This window comes from Eptatretus burgeri, chromosome 5, assembly GCF_056783735.1.
Source record: "Eptatretus burgeri isolate ZD-2024b chromosome 5, Ebu_testis_v1, whole genome shotgun sequence".
NCBI lineage: Eukaryota > Metazoa > Chordata > Myxini > Myxiniformes > Myxinidae > Eptatretus > Eptatretus burgeri.
The window spans coordinates 48,099,374-48,114,373 of NC_140965.1; the positions used below are offsets into that span (position 1 = coordinate 48,099,374).

The window sequence follows — 15,000 nt, forward strand, 5'->3', positions numbered from 1 at the left end:
ATCATGTGGAAACTTAACCCACATGTTCCCCAAACCTTGAGGATACTTTGGTGTTCACTAATAATTAATATCACATGGTTTGGCAGCCATATTGGATTGAACGAAATCTTTAAAAGAATTCTTTCTCTTGAACCACTCTATCAATCTACGTGAAACGGCACAATTATGATCTCGTAGTCATGGGGAATATAGGTTTTTCATGTCGACCTCATCGGATGCATGGTCTGGCAGCCATAATTATTTAGTGTTTTAAATTTGGGGACAGGGATTTAAATCAAACTTGGTACAAGTATTGTTATGATGTAATAATGTGGTTGGAGGAATATCTCGTGACATCGTGACATCGAAGAGTGCCCTTCTAGTTTCATGATGAGATGAGTTAATTATCTTCAAAAGGAGTGTTTAAATTTACCCAGATACCGAATTCTTACTCGTGGACTCCCTTGGTATGCATGCAAAGTTTTGAGCCGCTAAGTTTCATGGTTTTAGAGTTATGGAGGAGACATGTTGATACACTGACTGACAGACACATACACAGACATTTATTTTTGTTTCGATTGAGCTTCAGTGTGCCTGTCCAGGCCATGAGATTTTTAGCCAATTGAGCGTTTTACCAAACCTTTAACAAACCTTTTATAATGATAATATGTAGAATAGAAATTAATAAAATGTACAATTTTTTTTTTTAACGGTCGGTTTTGTCAAGTTTAATTTGAGTACAAAGCGGATGCGGACAGGATTTGCATTTTGAGAAGCTTCTCGTTTTAGTTGTGTTGTTGAGGTATTCCCATCCTCCGTGTTTGATGCATTTTGTGGTGTTGCACTCACGAACACACTCGCAAACATACTGACTAAAGGAAAGAGCTATTGTCATCACACCACCCACACCCAATCAACAAAAAGCCCAAGAAATTTTCACCGTTGAGACGACCACAGGAATTGCACGGCTTCAAATAAATGGTGGAGGCATATCTTCCTCCTTACCTCCTCCTTGGAGAATTGACATTTTTTGAGCTGTCAGTTTGGGGGGGGGGGGGGTTGCTCTATTTTTGTTTGAGATGGAGTGTTCCCTCATGGGCATGCATGCAGGCAGGGTAATAGCAAAAGCAGAGACACACCTTCTTTCAGACTTTTTGGCTTCTGTGAAGTCACTTTGTGAAAGCTTGTGAGGGAGAAGGCAATGGGCAAACCCAATATGGGCCTTCCTCGAAGCCTGCCTTTGTCGAGACAGTGATGGCAGGTTAGTGATGTGGTGCCCCACCGCGGTGTTGATGAACGCGGGTTTGAGTGTGGCACCTGACTCACTCGATACGGAATTGCAAAATGAGGGCACGCTATTCCTGGCGGCATTCGGCTGTTACCTCTCCTTTGGCCAGGAGTGAAAGCATTTCTCCGGCAGGCGTAGTGCCACGAAGGCATTCCAACGAGTTAATTTGAGATTTGTGCTGACGACGAAACGGCTATATCTGGTAAGGATGATTCGTACGATGGCTACGTGTCGGATGAGTCTCGGCGCACCGCTCTCAGCTGCTGTTTCTTTGCTTTGTGCATCAGAGAACGTCATTATCCATGTACCACCACGTCCTTGGTTTTAATGCTCTGGTGGGAGGCTGCCATTGTTCTGTGTTTGTGGATGAATGCCTATGTAGGGTTGCACAAGATGCTTCGGCTGGTCTGTTTGTTGCTCCCATCTGAGCACTTAGTTCGTTGCTGGGACATGTGCTTGAAATCACAATTCCTTTGTTAATTTGTCCAGTGTCTTCAAATTTATTTGTAATAGGTATGAATGTGCAATCATCCTTCCTAATGTCTGTCCTGCATTGATTGCATGTAAAAGCTTTTTGGGGTTGGGTTATTTCCATCAGGCTTACATCACTGTGTGTGTCACTTACACACACTCTCACACACACATACACACACACACACACACACACACACACACACACACACACACACACACACACACACACACACACACACACACGCACATGCACGCAGGTGGACACGTTGAGACCTGGCCGTTACACCTTCTGAAATCCACATACAGGGATAACAACTAACACAACGCACTCACACTCACACTCGCTCATATACATATATATATATATATATATATATATATATATACCATGCATACATATACCATACATATATACATCGTGCGCCCAAACAAACACACATACACACGTGCACACTCACGTATACTATGATTGTGGTATATTATTTCAGGTTCATCACATTATTTACACCTGTTCATCCCACTAACAATGTTATAATTACTTTTCACCCACTCTTTCCTTCGGTGTATAGATTTCCACTATATCCCCCCCTCCTCCAACGTCCCCAATATGTTCTTTTCATCCATTGGATTTAATTGCCTCAAATTTCACGAGGTGGTCTCTTGAATTTGTGGGTTTATTTGTCCCATTCTCAATCCACAGTAAACCTCTTTACAACCTGCCAAGGTAAAACCAGCTCTGATTTCTTCCCTACGAGAAGCACTTCTACTAAATGTACACACGGTCAAAGTTACCCTCCCTCTCACTTAAATTTCGCTCTCCACTCTGCCCTTCCCGGTTACAAAACCGACCATCTGCTCCATTCCTCTTGGGCTTGATCATCCCCCATAAGGTGCAAACGCGCCATTCCGAAACGTGTCCAGGATCGAATTTCTCGGTTGCTGGTCCCATTTCGGTTTGCATGCAATAGTTAGCTGCATATCACAATAAAATGTATCAAAAAGTACACAAACTCGAGTGGGGAATTGATTTATGTGCTCGGCTAGCAGACCGTCACATTTCAAAATTTGAGGAGAGCAACAGATCACACTCCTGAAGTTTGTGAAGAGAGTAATGGGAGTGTTATCACAGTAAAGAGACATTTTTATTCAATACTCAGAATGTTTGTGATGCTTATTGCCGATTAACTGTAATTTTTATTATGGTCTGAGTGTTTGTCCTTGTGATTGTGACTGTAATTTTGTATGTTCATTCATCACAGATACCCGATGGCATGGGCTACATTCCAACCAACAAATGTTGCCAACTGTACTGTATTATTGGACTTGATATTAATCATATTTCTTAACGAACAGAGTTCAGATGAGTCCGTTCAAAGATTTCCAGGGTGAAAACGTAAACGCGCACAAATCTGTGGTCGACTTCTCCCGGAGATTGAGAATACAAGTTCACGTACAGTACTGTGCATCTATTTCTAATGCCTGGTTCTACCGGAGGCCGAGTTCTCGCGAGGACCTTTAAAGTTGGTGAGACTTGGCCGTTAGTGGTTTTGGCGCCATGACGGATTGAACTTTCGCGGGCCTGGCCCATTTTGTTTCTGAAAACCCGCAGACCCATCTTCGTATCGTCAAAACAGATATTGGATGGAAAGTATGATCAATTTTTAAAATGCAACGTTTTTGCGCAGTTATAATGGGTGGAATGGCCACCTCCTTTGTCAAGTTTCCTTGTTTTTTCCTTGTTAATGTTTCACTTCCATTCCACTTGCAAGGATTGACACAGACTGATGGACCTGGAGCGACATGTAGCCGATATGCAAGGTATCACTCAAATCAATTTGCTGTGTGACATTATGAGCTTTCCGTCATCGAAGGATTCCGCGCGCAGTATCACTTCACTTCCAAGTTCCGATCACGTCTCATCAATAAAAATTTTTTTTTTAAATAACCCACTTTCAATTCCTTTTAACCTGTTTTTCATCACCTTCATCTTGCGGTGTGCGGTGATGTTTTCCAGTTGATTCATGTTTGGTAGGTTCCATGATGTTTGGGCAATTTGGCTCAATTCTGCCTCGTTTTCCATGACAATGACCAGGTTTTCCCTCCTGAGAGTTTCCTTCTCTTTTTTTTTCCAGTTTTCCCTCCTGAGAGTTTCCTTCTGCGTCCATCTTATCCACCCTCTGCATCCTCTCCTGTCCCTCATTCTCCCCATACCCATTGTTTGTCCAAGTCTGCTTCTATCTTGTCCTTCAACTTTTCTGTTGTTTCCCCCTCTCACAACTCTTCTTTTTGTCCTATTGTTTCCTGATCTGTTCATTGTGCTAATACTAGCTCTTCGATGATCCTCGACTATGTATTTTAAAAAAAAAGTTAAATGAACAAATAAAAATATTCAAGGAGAGCGATCCATCAGGCACCCAAACTCAAAATGAGCGGCACGATGGAGCGTGGGCATGATTGCGCTCTTCAAAAATAACAGTCTGAGTTAGCTCAATGGTTTAAATTTTTTCTTGTACAAATTTAAAATGAACCGGGTATCTCACAATTTTTTTTCCCGAGCGACAGCTGGTGTGTTGCTGCAGTGAGACATGAACAATTGCACACTTACGATTCAATATGAACAAATTGTTTCTGACCTGGGACGCCGAGGTGATGTTTTTAATGTGAAATTTTAGGACAGTATCAAGGTGACGAGTTATAATGCAGTATTTTAGTTGCACGGTACTTAATGCTATGTCTGGGAGATCGCAAGAGGTCATGAGATTTATGGTTACATCTGAATGATGGTACATCTCATGTTAACAAGCGGTTTCAAGCAGCTGTCGCTGCGCAAGTCGCCCGACATCCCCTCGTCCAATCAGGAGTCGAATGGGAGGGGAAGAAATCCCTCGGACCTGGCAAGAAGAGTAGAGTGGTTGTCAGGACGAGAGTGTACTGCAGTGATCGTGGCCGATTCCTTTGCGGTGGCTCCTCGTGGTGGCTTGGTCTGCGAACGTGGTCTGCGGTCCTTCGCGGTGGCTCTTCGTGGTGGTTGAGGCCGAGCAGCCATGGTCGTGGGCCCGTGGATTTTGGAACGTGGGTTCGAGTCCCACCGTGGTGGTTGAAGTCCATTTCTTTTGGGTCCATTTCTACCGGTCCATTTCTTTTGGGTGTGTGCGTGCGTGCGTGCGTGCGTGCGTGGGCCCCGTCTGTAAGTAGAAACTGTTAAGTGTCTGTGTTCCTTGTAAATTGCATTTCATTTTATTCGTGATTAAGTCTGCTCTGTGTCTCCCTCCCGATTATTGTAATAAACCCCTGTTAAATGTACCAGCTCGTTTTCTGTGCTTTCTCCCATTGACCCAGCACGGTGCGTATTGAGAATTAGGGAGGCCGTTCGTGCCGTAAATTGTTCATTTGGTCCGGCGCGGCTTTGGTAACTTCCGCTCGGTTATGCCGGGTCCGAGTCGGTAACAGCGACTTGGTTCGGTCAAAGTCGGCCGAGGGTGTGGCTTCCCCGGTAGTGAGACGGCGTGGGTACTTAGGTAAATTGGAATAGACAAGTGGACCCTACCTCACGCCATCAAAATATTGGTGACCACGGTCCTCTAAGTGACCCGTCGACTCCGGAGTTATCCGGGGTGATGACCTTTCAATTCCGGTGTTCGGTGGGAGACGGCCCGACTGCTCCGTCTAGCAGTCGTCCTCGCTACCGAACCCGGCACCACAATAACATTACCTCTGCCACTGAAAGTGAAGGAGGTTATGTTTTCACCCTTGTCTGTCTGTCTGTCATATTGTGTGCAGGATATCTCCAAAAGTTGTGGACGGATTTGGATGAAACTTGATGGACAAGTTCGGTGTGTAACAAGGAAGAATTGATTCGATTTTGGTGAAGATCCGGATCCGATAATTTTTTAAGTCATTCTTCACCATTGAGAGATAGGGTGAAACTGATTTTTAACACTATCTCAAAAAGTTGTGGATGGATTTGGATGAAACTTGGCGGACAAGTTCGGTGTGTAACAAGGAAGAATTGATTCGATTTTGGTGAAGATCTGGATATGATAATTTTTAAGCGATTCGTCACCATTGAGAGATAGGGCCAAAAACGAGAGTACTGTACAGCATGATATTTGAAAAATTTATGGGGCTCGATATGTTCTCGTGGATCAGGCGTTACAGGGTGGAGTTATGCGCTCTACCGAGTGCCTTTCCAGTTTATTTTGTGTTTGGTCTAAGAATATCTTTCCGCAATGCTCACTTGCTTTGACTCTACTGTCTTGTCACGCGTCACAATCTTCAATAAGCGGTTTCTCCCTTCATCTGGTAGTGTTCGTGGTGCTCTTTTGCGATGACAACACCAATTACCAATTCGATGATTGAACGAGAGGCCCATTGGTCCCCACCTTAAGGCCCTGTCACACATTGACGGTTTGGCCAGCGTATGCCGACGTATGAAAAATTTATCTAAAACACTGGCACATGTCGAATACGTTATGGGTAAGTTTTGTATACGTTAAGAGCACGCTGAAAAACACTGGTATACGTCGTAGTACGCCGAGCTCGTCGACAAATTTTAAGCATGCTCAAAATTTTCCGACATGCTCGGCGTATGACTCACGTTCCGCATACGCTGGCCATAAGTTGTAGGCACTTAATGCGATCGTTGACACACGTCGACACACCTTACTTGTAAGTTACTCATAAGTCGAAATGTGTCGAGGTAATGTTTAGCATAACCGAAACTTATTTCTAACCTATGAGTAACGTGCTTTGAACCTATGTGTAACGTATCTCAAACGTATATTGATGTATGTAGACGTATTTGACGTCTTCCGGATGACCACAGAACTTGCTGAACGTGTTTCTGACTTACAACTACCGTATAATGGCATATTGGCAGCGTTTAGGGGAATTGGTATATAAAAATGGGCTTCACAGGAGGAACCCGTCAGTGTTCCAGACTCCATGGTTTTTTTTTTTTTTTCTCTGGCATGACGGTGATGTTGACACTTCGATGTCTAGTGCGGTTATGATTTGAATCGTCGAGCGGCAGCCGTTTAATAGGCTACGGCATGTGATCGTCGGCGATACGCTGCCGCTCGCTATGCATAAGTTAGACTATCGTTGGGCATAAGTTGTGAACGCCGACAACACGCCAACTTGTTATGAATACTCCCAGAACTGAAAAAAAAAAACATTAATAGTTCAGTGGACGCCAGCGTTTTACATACATTTTGATACGTTGCCATACGCTGGCTAAAACGTCAAGGTGTGACAGGGCCCTTACTCTCACCTTGTTTAATTACAAGTCACAATGAAAGATCATTTTCCCACTTCCACCATTGATGTGCAATTTAATGCATCGTGATCCAGCCAATCACCTCATACAGGTCATGTAAATCCTGGAAAGTCATGGAATTTAACAAGATGCTTTTCCAGGCCCGGAAAGTCATGAAATTTACCGACGGTTGTGGAAAATCCTGGAACTTGAAAGTGAGTGTGTTATCTGTTATTTTCAGAATAATACAAACGTGCACAAAAGAGTTACGTTCCCGAGAATCGATCGTAAGTCTTTCATTCCATACTCGGAACGCAATTTCCCATTGACGCATCGCGAAACTGCAGCTCAGGACAGTTCGATCTATGTTCTCACAGAATGATGCCCGCTGTTCCTCTTGCAGTAAAACAATCTGTGTCTCTGCTCAAAGTTTCCTCTACCTCGTCTCTTGGCACTCATTATGGAGGGATTTTTTTTTTAACCATTGAGTATGGCAAGAGAGAATGGATTTCAGTGTACTGAATAGAGAACATGCACAGTGGAGTTAAAATGTGTTTATGCTTATACCGGGCAGTTGTTTCTGGGAATTTGAATGTTGGCCCTCTTTCAAGTGATACCTGAAGAGTGCTCTCATCGTCATTCACGATATAAAAAAAACAGACATCGTGAGTGCTATAACGTGCTTTATATCGTAAAACCATTTAATGTAGTGTTGGGTTCACTGAGCGAAATTTGCAACCAATTTGAAAATTGTTCACTTTTCTGACATTGGACATGTTCACCTTTGAGACAGGTATGCAGCCATTTCACTCTGCAAATGACAAGAGTTAAGTTATTGGTTCACGAAAAAATATTTTCACGAAAAAAATAAGTGACCACTATATTCGTTATTGTTGTGTGTCTGTCTCTCTGTCTGTCTGTCTGTCTGTCTGTCTGTCTGTCTGTCTGTCTGTCTGTCTGTCTGTCTGTCTTGAGCATAGCTCCGTGGGTTTTGATGCGATCCTAATAAAATTTTGGTGGGAGGTTTATATCATGATCTAGTTGTGTTTTCCTGAAAATGGGCGTGGTGCGCCCACTATGGGGGGAGCCACACCCAAAAAACGTGTTTTTAGGGGGTAGCCTATTTCAATTTGCATCTTCTCCGAGGGGGTTTGTCAAATCTGGCAGTGGTTTTAGTATTTCGTTAGCCCAATGGCACCTGCATAGCCCCACGGAGCTCGATTTTTCATTTTCGTCCCAAGGTCAAGGTCACAAGGTCACGAACATAGAAAATTGCGAATTTTGACATAAAAATTTTTCTTCTCCGAGGGGTTTGTTGAATCTGGCAGGGTTTTCGGTATTTGGTTAGCCCAATGGCACCTGCATTGCTCCACGGAGCTCGATTTTTCATTTTCGTCCCAAGGTCAAGGTCACAAGGTCATGAACTTAGAAAATTGTGAATTTTGACATAAAATCCATCTTCTCCGAGGGGTTTATCGAATCTGGCAGGGGTTTTCGGTATTTGGTTAGCCCAATGGCACCTTCATAGCCCCATGGAGCTCGATTTTTTCATTTTCGTCCCAAGGTCAAGGTCACAAACTTAGAAAATTGCGAATTTTGACATAAAAATCATACAACCGCCCAAACTTTGAGAGCTAGGATGACGATATTTTTATGCATAATCTTGAGGTCATTCCCCACCTAAAGTCTTGAAACCATTTTGCTCTAACTCGAATACCTTGCCCGTGGTGTCCCCTTCAAGTTTGTTTTTACGCTGATTTCATCAAAGTATGGATAATCTGAGGAGTGCGAAATGCCATATAGCCTATATGACGTTATATTGTTCCTGGAATGTTCCAGAGTAAGTTTTGCACCAAAGGTCATAATCCTTGACCTTTGACCTTTGGAGTTCACAAAGGCAAAATTTTCAAAGTTGTGGGAATCGAACCGGGCTTCGACAAACTATCTCCAATAAGCTATAGCACGTATCCTGTTTCCTTATTTTAATGTCCACAACATTGTTTTGTGACCTTTAAAGGTCATGCAAAGGTCAAATTTTAAAAGTTGTTGAACGAAACCAGGTTTTCGACATTTTGCAGCTAATAATTACCTGTCACTCGTACCGCATCATGTTGATCATTTTTATAACTTGGTCAAACATTATCACATTGTCTCATCCTTGACTTCTGAAACAATCTACATCGTCAAATACCGCTCGTGAACCATCGTAGTCTTCAGACTTGTCTTATCTTAAGATCATAACTGCCTCTCAGCCAATACTGTGGCTGCATTGTCTACATATATTCATATGTCCAATAATGAATTTCAAAGAATACATTTTATATATATATATATATATATATATATATATATATATATATATATATATATATATATATATATATATATATATATATATATATATATATATATATATTATACACGATGAAATGTGTTCAATTTTTATTTAATTTTTCAGAAGGGCAGACATCCACACCGATTGGCCGACAGTGTCAATCAGAAGCCCGGCTTGGAGGCAGTTGAATGAATGAGTGATTTTGCTTGGTTCCATCTCACTGTCAAACAATGCCCTTTGATTCTCATCTATGGCCAGGTTTTGATATTTGGCCCGCTTTGTCCTTTTCAGGCCTTCTGTCTCCAGCCTATCACATTGTCATGTTAACATTTACCTAATCTGTTACTCAACTGAAGCAGGATTGTGGTCGACTTTAAATCCTTCGTAATTTTCATAATCTTGCTGTTGTGTTTTGAGGTAGGGGGTGGGTAAAATATGCCTGTGTGGGGTCATGGAAAATCAGTCAAGGGTCATGGAAAAGTCACAGATACCCAACAGGCCATGTACCTTGATATGTATGTATGGATGTATATACGCATAATATATGTGTATATTTTTTGAACTATGTATGTGTGGACAGACTGCCTTCATCCCATGGTTTGGATAGCTTGCCTGACTGCAATAACATTTGTAACCTGGGAAAAAAATAATCATAAGTCTGCCACTTTGTGAAGGCGTATAGAGGCCTCGGGCCTCTGTTGTTAGCCCACGGCCCTGTGCAATTTGAATGATCCGAGCTATATAATCACGATGTGTTTTATATGCTCATCAACAGTGTGCATGTTTTTGCTTGTCGTGTGTAATGGAGTTATTTTTATTATTTTCGTGAGCGATTGAGGCAATGGTTTGTTGCCTATACACTTCCAAAATATAAAGATGAGCAATTTGTTTAATAAATTGAGAGTTTTTTTGCGTAATTTGAGGGTTTTGTTGGTGAAAATACAGAAGGGTCACCTGCCATTTTGCCAGGCTTTTCTGCTGGTATTTATTGTTTGACAGCGCTTTAGGTGCACAAATGAGAATACTCAACATCACTCACCAATTTGAAGTCATAGTGAACTCACCGCACCATTTAAACACGACTACATGAAAGACGTGGCATCAACTTGTGTGGACGCTCTCCTGTGAATTTCAGCGTTTGATGTTCTTCATAAGAAACCTAATGATATACAACTTTTCAAGTCCCAACTTGATGATGCCACTCCTGCAGAAATTTTTGAACTGCAAATGTATTAATGTGTTTCTCACGTCAATCCCATCAAGGGGTTTGCAGGTGTATGAGCAAGTTGGCATACCCTGGAGTTCCCTGCTGCGAAGGCAGCATGAGCAGCCTGGCGGTGGTCCTTTGAGCGGGCCACTGCGCTACCCTGACGCCTGTGTTCTGTGGCTTTATGCCAACCAGGAAGGTGAGGCCAACTGGCAACCTGCCTGTCTGACCTGCATGTGCCCAATCACATGTCATATTGCTGGAACCAATCATTGTGCTTGCACCATGTACGGAACACTCTTGATCCCTGTAACTTATTATTCATAAATTTGGTTATCTTGCACGATTCGTCAAATGCTGTGGTCTCTGTCCTATCTGTCATCGTCGTCGTCATCGTTCGTCAAGCTCCTCATCTTCCTCCTCCTCCTCCACTTTAAACATTTTGTCCTCTTGCTGGGCACTTTCCTTTTCCTCTCTTTGTAAGACATTTATCATCTCATCCAAGCTTTTTTCATTGAACCTGCTCGGGATGTCCGTTTTTCCTTTTGCAAACTTGATTGTTGGTTGGATTTAATGGCATAAATGATTGAGTCACGACGAATTCTGTTTCCTCAGTTATCATTTGGATCCTCACTCTACACGTAGTCCTTATATGGGTGTAACTGTAGATTAAATAACTGCTCGATTATTCAAATCACCTGTACGACACGTATGTAATGCACTGAAGATAGGATTGCCCCCAGCCGCTGGCTGTTGCCCTCACCATGTCTCTCGATATCGAGTAATGGTTTGCCTTTCGTAATTGTTACATAATTTGTTTTTTTATCATTGATGATCTGCCAATATACACAACCTCTCATGTTGACTATTGTTCTGTATCGATATGATGGTTCTTAATGCTAAATTACCTGTATTGACTCATGCAGCATTAGACCGTCGCCTGGATGAGCGTGTTGATCAGATGCTTGCAGAAGGTCTCCTGGAGGAGCTGCAGTCGTTTCATCGACACTACGCCCTGGCGAAGTAAGTACGGCTTCAGGAGGAGTCCGATTCGGTGTGTAACAAAACTCGAGTCGTGTTGCATTGGACATCAACTTTGTCTCGAACAATAACATGTGGATATGGTTGGACCAAGAGTGATGTGTGTTGCCTTTTGTACTCACACTGATGACTTGTGTGTTACAATAAAATTAAAATATTTCACCTTCTCCACTCACCTTTCTTAAATACTTCCCTTTGTCATTTTACTCCATTACACTTTTCTTCTCTGATCACAACCAAATTTACCGTTTTGTCAAAATTCTTGTTTTCTTTTTTTATTTGTGTATTTTTAGCTCACCTGTTCGAAGAACAGAGAGCTTTAGCGATACCCCTGGCCTGAGTGTGAGCGTGAAAATGGTAAAGTTTTTGGTGCAAGTTATTTCCTTTCTAATGTTTTTATCTACCACACTATTTTTTTACTGATTACAATATACAAATACATATATTGCTTTAAAATTATTTGGATCAGACTTCATTGCAATGCTTTATAAAAAATATTAGACTAGTCTTTTAAAAACGATAAATGTATAAACAGGTGAGCATTGGGGTGGCTTTGACACCAACTGTCTGTTTTTTTTTTTTACTTTACAACTTGGTTCAATTTTCCCCAACTCTGTGTCATGTTCCAAGGTTTTTGAATGGTTTTGGTGAAGTGACGTTCGAGATCTGGTTTCCTTTACCTGTATGTCTGGTTACTGATTACGGAACTGTGTGCTGACATGCATTTTGAAACCGCAGGTCCATGCAGAATTGTCAAATTTTGTGAATGAAAAATTTCACAATCGCTGGCAATAGGAACTTGGTGATAATACAGGTTGTCATTTTGCCTTTCGTTTTTATATTTGAGGAAACGAGGCCTTGAACCAAATCCGGCCACACAAGTCCGGTGGGACACAATTTTGATGGTACAGCCCTGAAATATGTGGTTGGTTCAAGGGGTGACGACGCTGACTCAAATAGGGCAAGTGGTTGGCAGGATATCTTTGAAAGGGGGTGGGGAGATATATATATATATATATATATATATATATATATATATATATATATATATATATATATATATATATATATATATATATATATATATATATATATATATATACACACATATATTTTTAGATTTTATATATTCCATATATATATATATATATATTTTTTTTTTTATATATATATACATATTTTATGTAACTCATAATGTTCTCCAAAATATATTGAAATTGACCAAAGTGTTTGGTCTCCACAATTCTTTATTTCACTGTTAATATTACAGAACCTTTGTTTTTGATTCAGAACTTAATATACCCTTTTAAATCAGAAAATATAAGAAATGGCATTGGCAAAATGATTGACACCCAAGATTTAATATTTGGAAGCACAGTCTTTGGACAAAATAACTGCAGTCAAACACTTCCTGCAGCCATGAATGAGCTTTCTTCACCTCTCTACTGGTAGCTTCACCAATTCTTCTTGTGCAAACTGCTCCAGTTCTCCCATATATGAAGGGTTCCTTCTCCCAACGGCTGTTTTCAGATCTTCCCACAGGTGTTCAATGGGATTTAGATCTAGACTCATTGCTGGCCACTTCAGAACAGTCCAGTGTTTTATCTTGAACCATTCCTGGGTGCTTTTTGAAATGTTTGAGGTCATTATCCTGCTGCAAGACCCATGACCTTCGACAGAGACCAAGCTTTCTGACACTGGGTTGAACATTGCGCTCCAAAAAGCCTTGGTAATCTGATTTCATGATGCCATGCACACATTCAAGGCACCCAGTGCTAGAGGCAGCATAGCAACCCCAAAACATCACTGGAACCTCCTCCATGTTTGACTGTAGGGAAGGTGTTCTTTTTCTTTGAAGGCTTCATTTTGTTTTCTGTAAACATAGAGATGATGTGCTTCACCAAAAAGCTCTATTTTGGTCTCATCTGTCCACAGGATATTCTCCCAGAAGGATTTTGACTTATTAAGGTGTGTTTTGGCAAACTCCAGTCAGACTTTCTTTTCTCTCTCTTTCTTTCTCTCAGAAGTGGAGTCCTCCTGGGTCTCTTACCATAGAACCCCCTTTCATTGAGTTGGCGATGGATGGTGCGAGTTGAAACTGTCATACCTTGTGTCTGAAGGTCAGCTTGATCTGTTTGGAAGTTGATCGAGGTGCTTTCTCCACCATTTGAACAATCCTTCGCTGCAGTCTTCGATCAAGTTTTCTCTTGCGGCCACGTGCAGGGTGGTTGGCTACAGTGCCATGGGCCTTAAACTTCCTGATAACATTGCGTACAGGTGGACACAGGAACATCAAGGAAAGGTGCCAATAATATTGTTCGGGCCATTTTTGGATTCCAACGTGGAATAAGCTAAGATTTCGTAATTTTTTTTCAGCTTTTTAAAAATTTGTTTTGTTCCACTGCAAACCAGAGAAATATATGTGGATACCAAAATTTTTTTTTTTCATTTCAACAATTTTATGGAAGACATGGTGCATTATTTGAAAAAAAAAGTGCAAGGGAGTCAATACTTTTGGCCATGACTGTAGGGAGTCGAGGGAAGGAAAATAGTTTGGTGTGGGAAATAACCTTTACTTTTGCAGCTGAATATTAATAAAAAGGTGGTGGTTCAAGCCCTGTGGTGGTTGCTCTTTTCAGCGCTTGACCTTTTGTTCTGGTTTGTGTTTTTCCTCTGGATGTCGTGGTTCCGTTTCCTCATGGTGGTTATCACGGTTAAATGCTTCATTTTTATTGTGCACCATGCATTTTCACAAATTTTCTTCATCATTCCTCGGCTTTGTGCATCAGGTTAGTCATTGACTTTCATTACTTTTCTCCATCGTGATCCAGAAATACATCAAGGGATTGCTGCAAAAAAAAACTCAACCAATCAAAAAGTCTGTCGTGGAACAAAGAAACTAGATTAAAATGTGCCAAATATTGAGTGCCATTGTCTTCTTGTACGTTGCAAAAAATTTTTAAACTGGAAAAGCACTCAGTCGAGCACATACCTCTGTCAGGCTGAACAGTTTGGACTGAATTTACGAAAGGCGTTTAGGAGTTTGACGGATTTTGAATCGCTTTTCTAATCGTGTGATGATCACCTGTTCAAAGTTAGTTGCCAATCACTAAAGAGGAGATTGGGACCATACTCTGTTCAGAGTGTTGGTGCTGCTTAAGCAGTCTCCTTGGCTCTTGGGCACAATCATGGACGGGTCGCCACTCCGACACAGTATACCAGCATGCAGGCACTCATTTTGCCGACCTCGGAAGGATGACAGGCCGAGTTAACCCCACTTGGAGCGGGATTTGAACTCAGGATCCTCGGATCCAAAGCCTGCCACCCTAACCATTAAGCGAACACCAGGCATAATCACTAAAGAGTGATTACCTAATGCAGATCAAAACCTAATTACAAGCGTTTAAATAACAAATCAA

The 15,000-nt window shown here is 41.6% G+C and overlaps 1 protein-coding gene across 1 annotated transcript in view; it reads left to right on the forward strand.

Moving 5' to 3' along the window:
* TRIT1 (tRNA isopentenyltransferase 1) overlaps positions 1-15,000 on the forward strand; it is a 180,724-nt gene that overhangs the window by 140,509 nt on the left and 25,215 nt on the right. The window contains exons 6-7 of the mRNA XM_085881772.1: positions 10,597-10,739; positions 11,467-11,563. Of these exons, the coding sequence (XP_085737898.1) occupies positions 10,597-10,739; positions 11,467-11,563 (240 nt within the window). The remainder of the gene's footprint in view (positions 1-10,596; positions 10,740-11,466; positions 11,564-15,000) is intronic.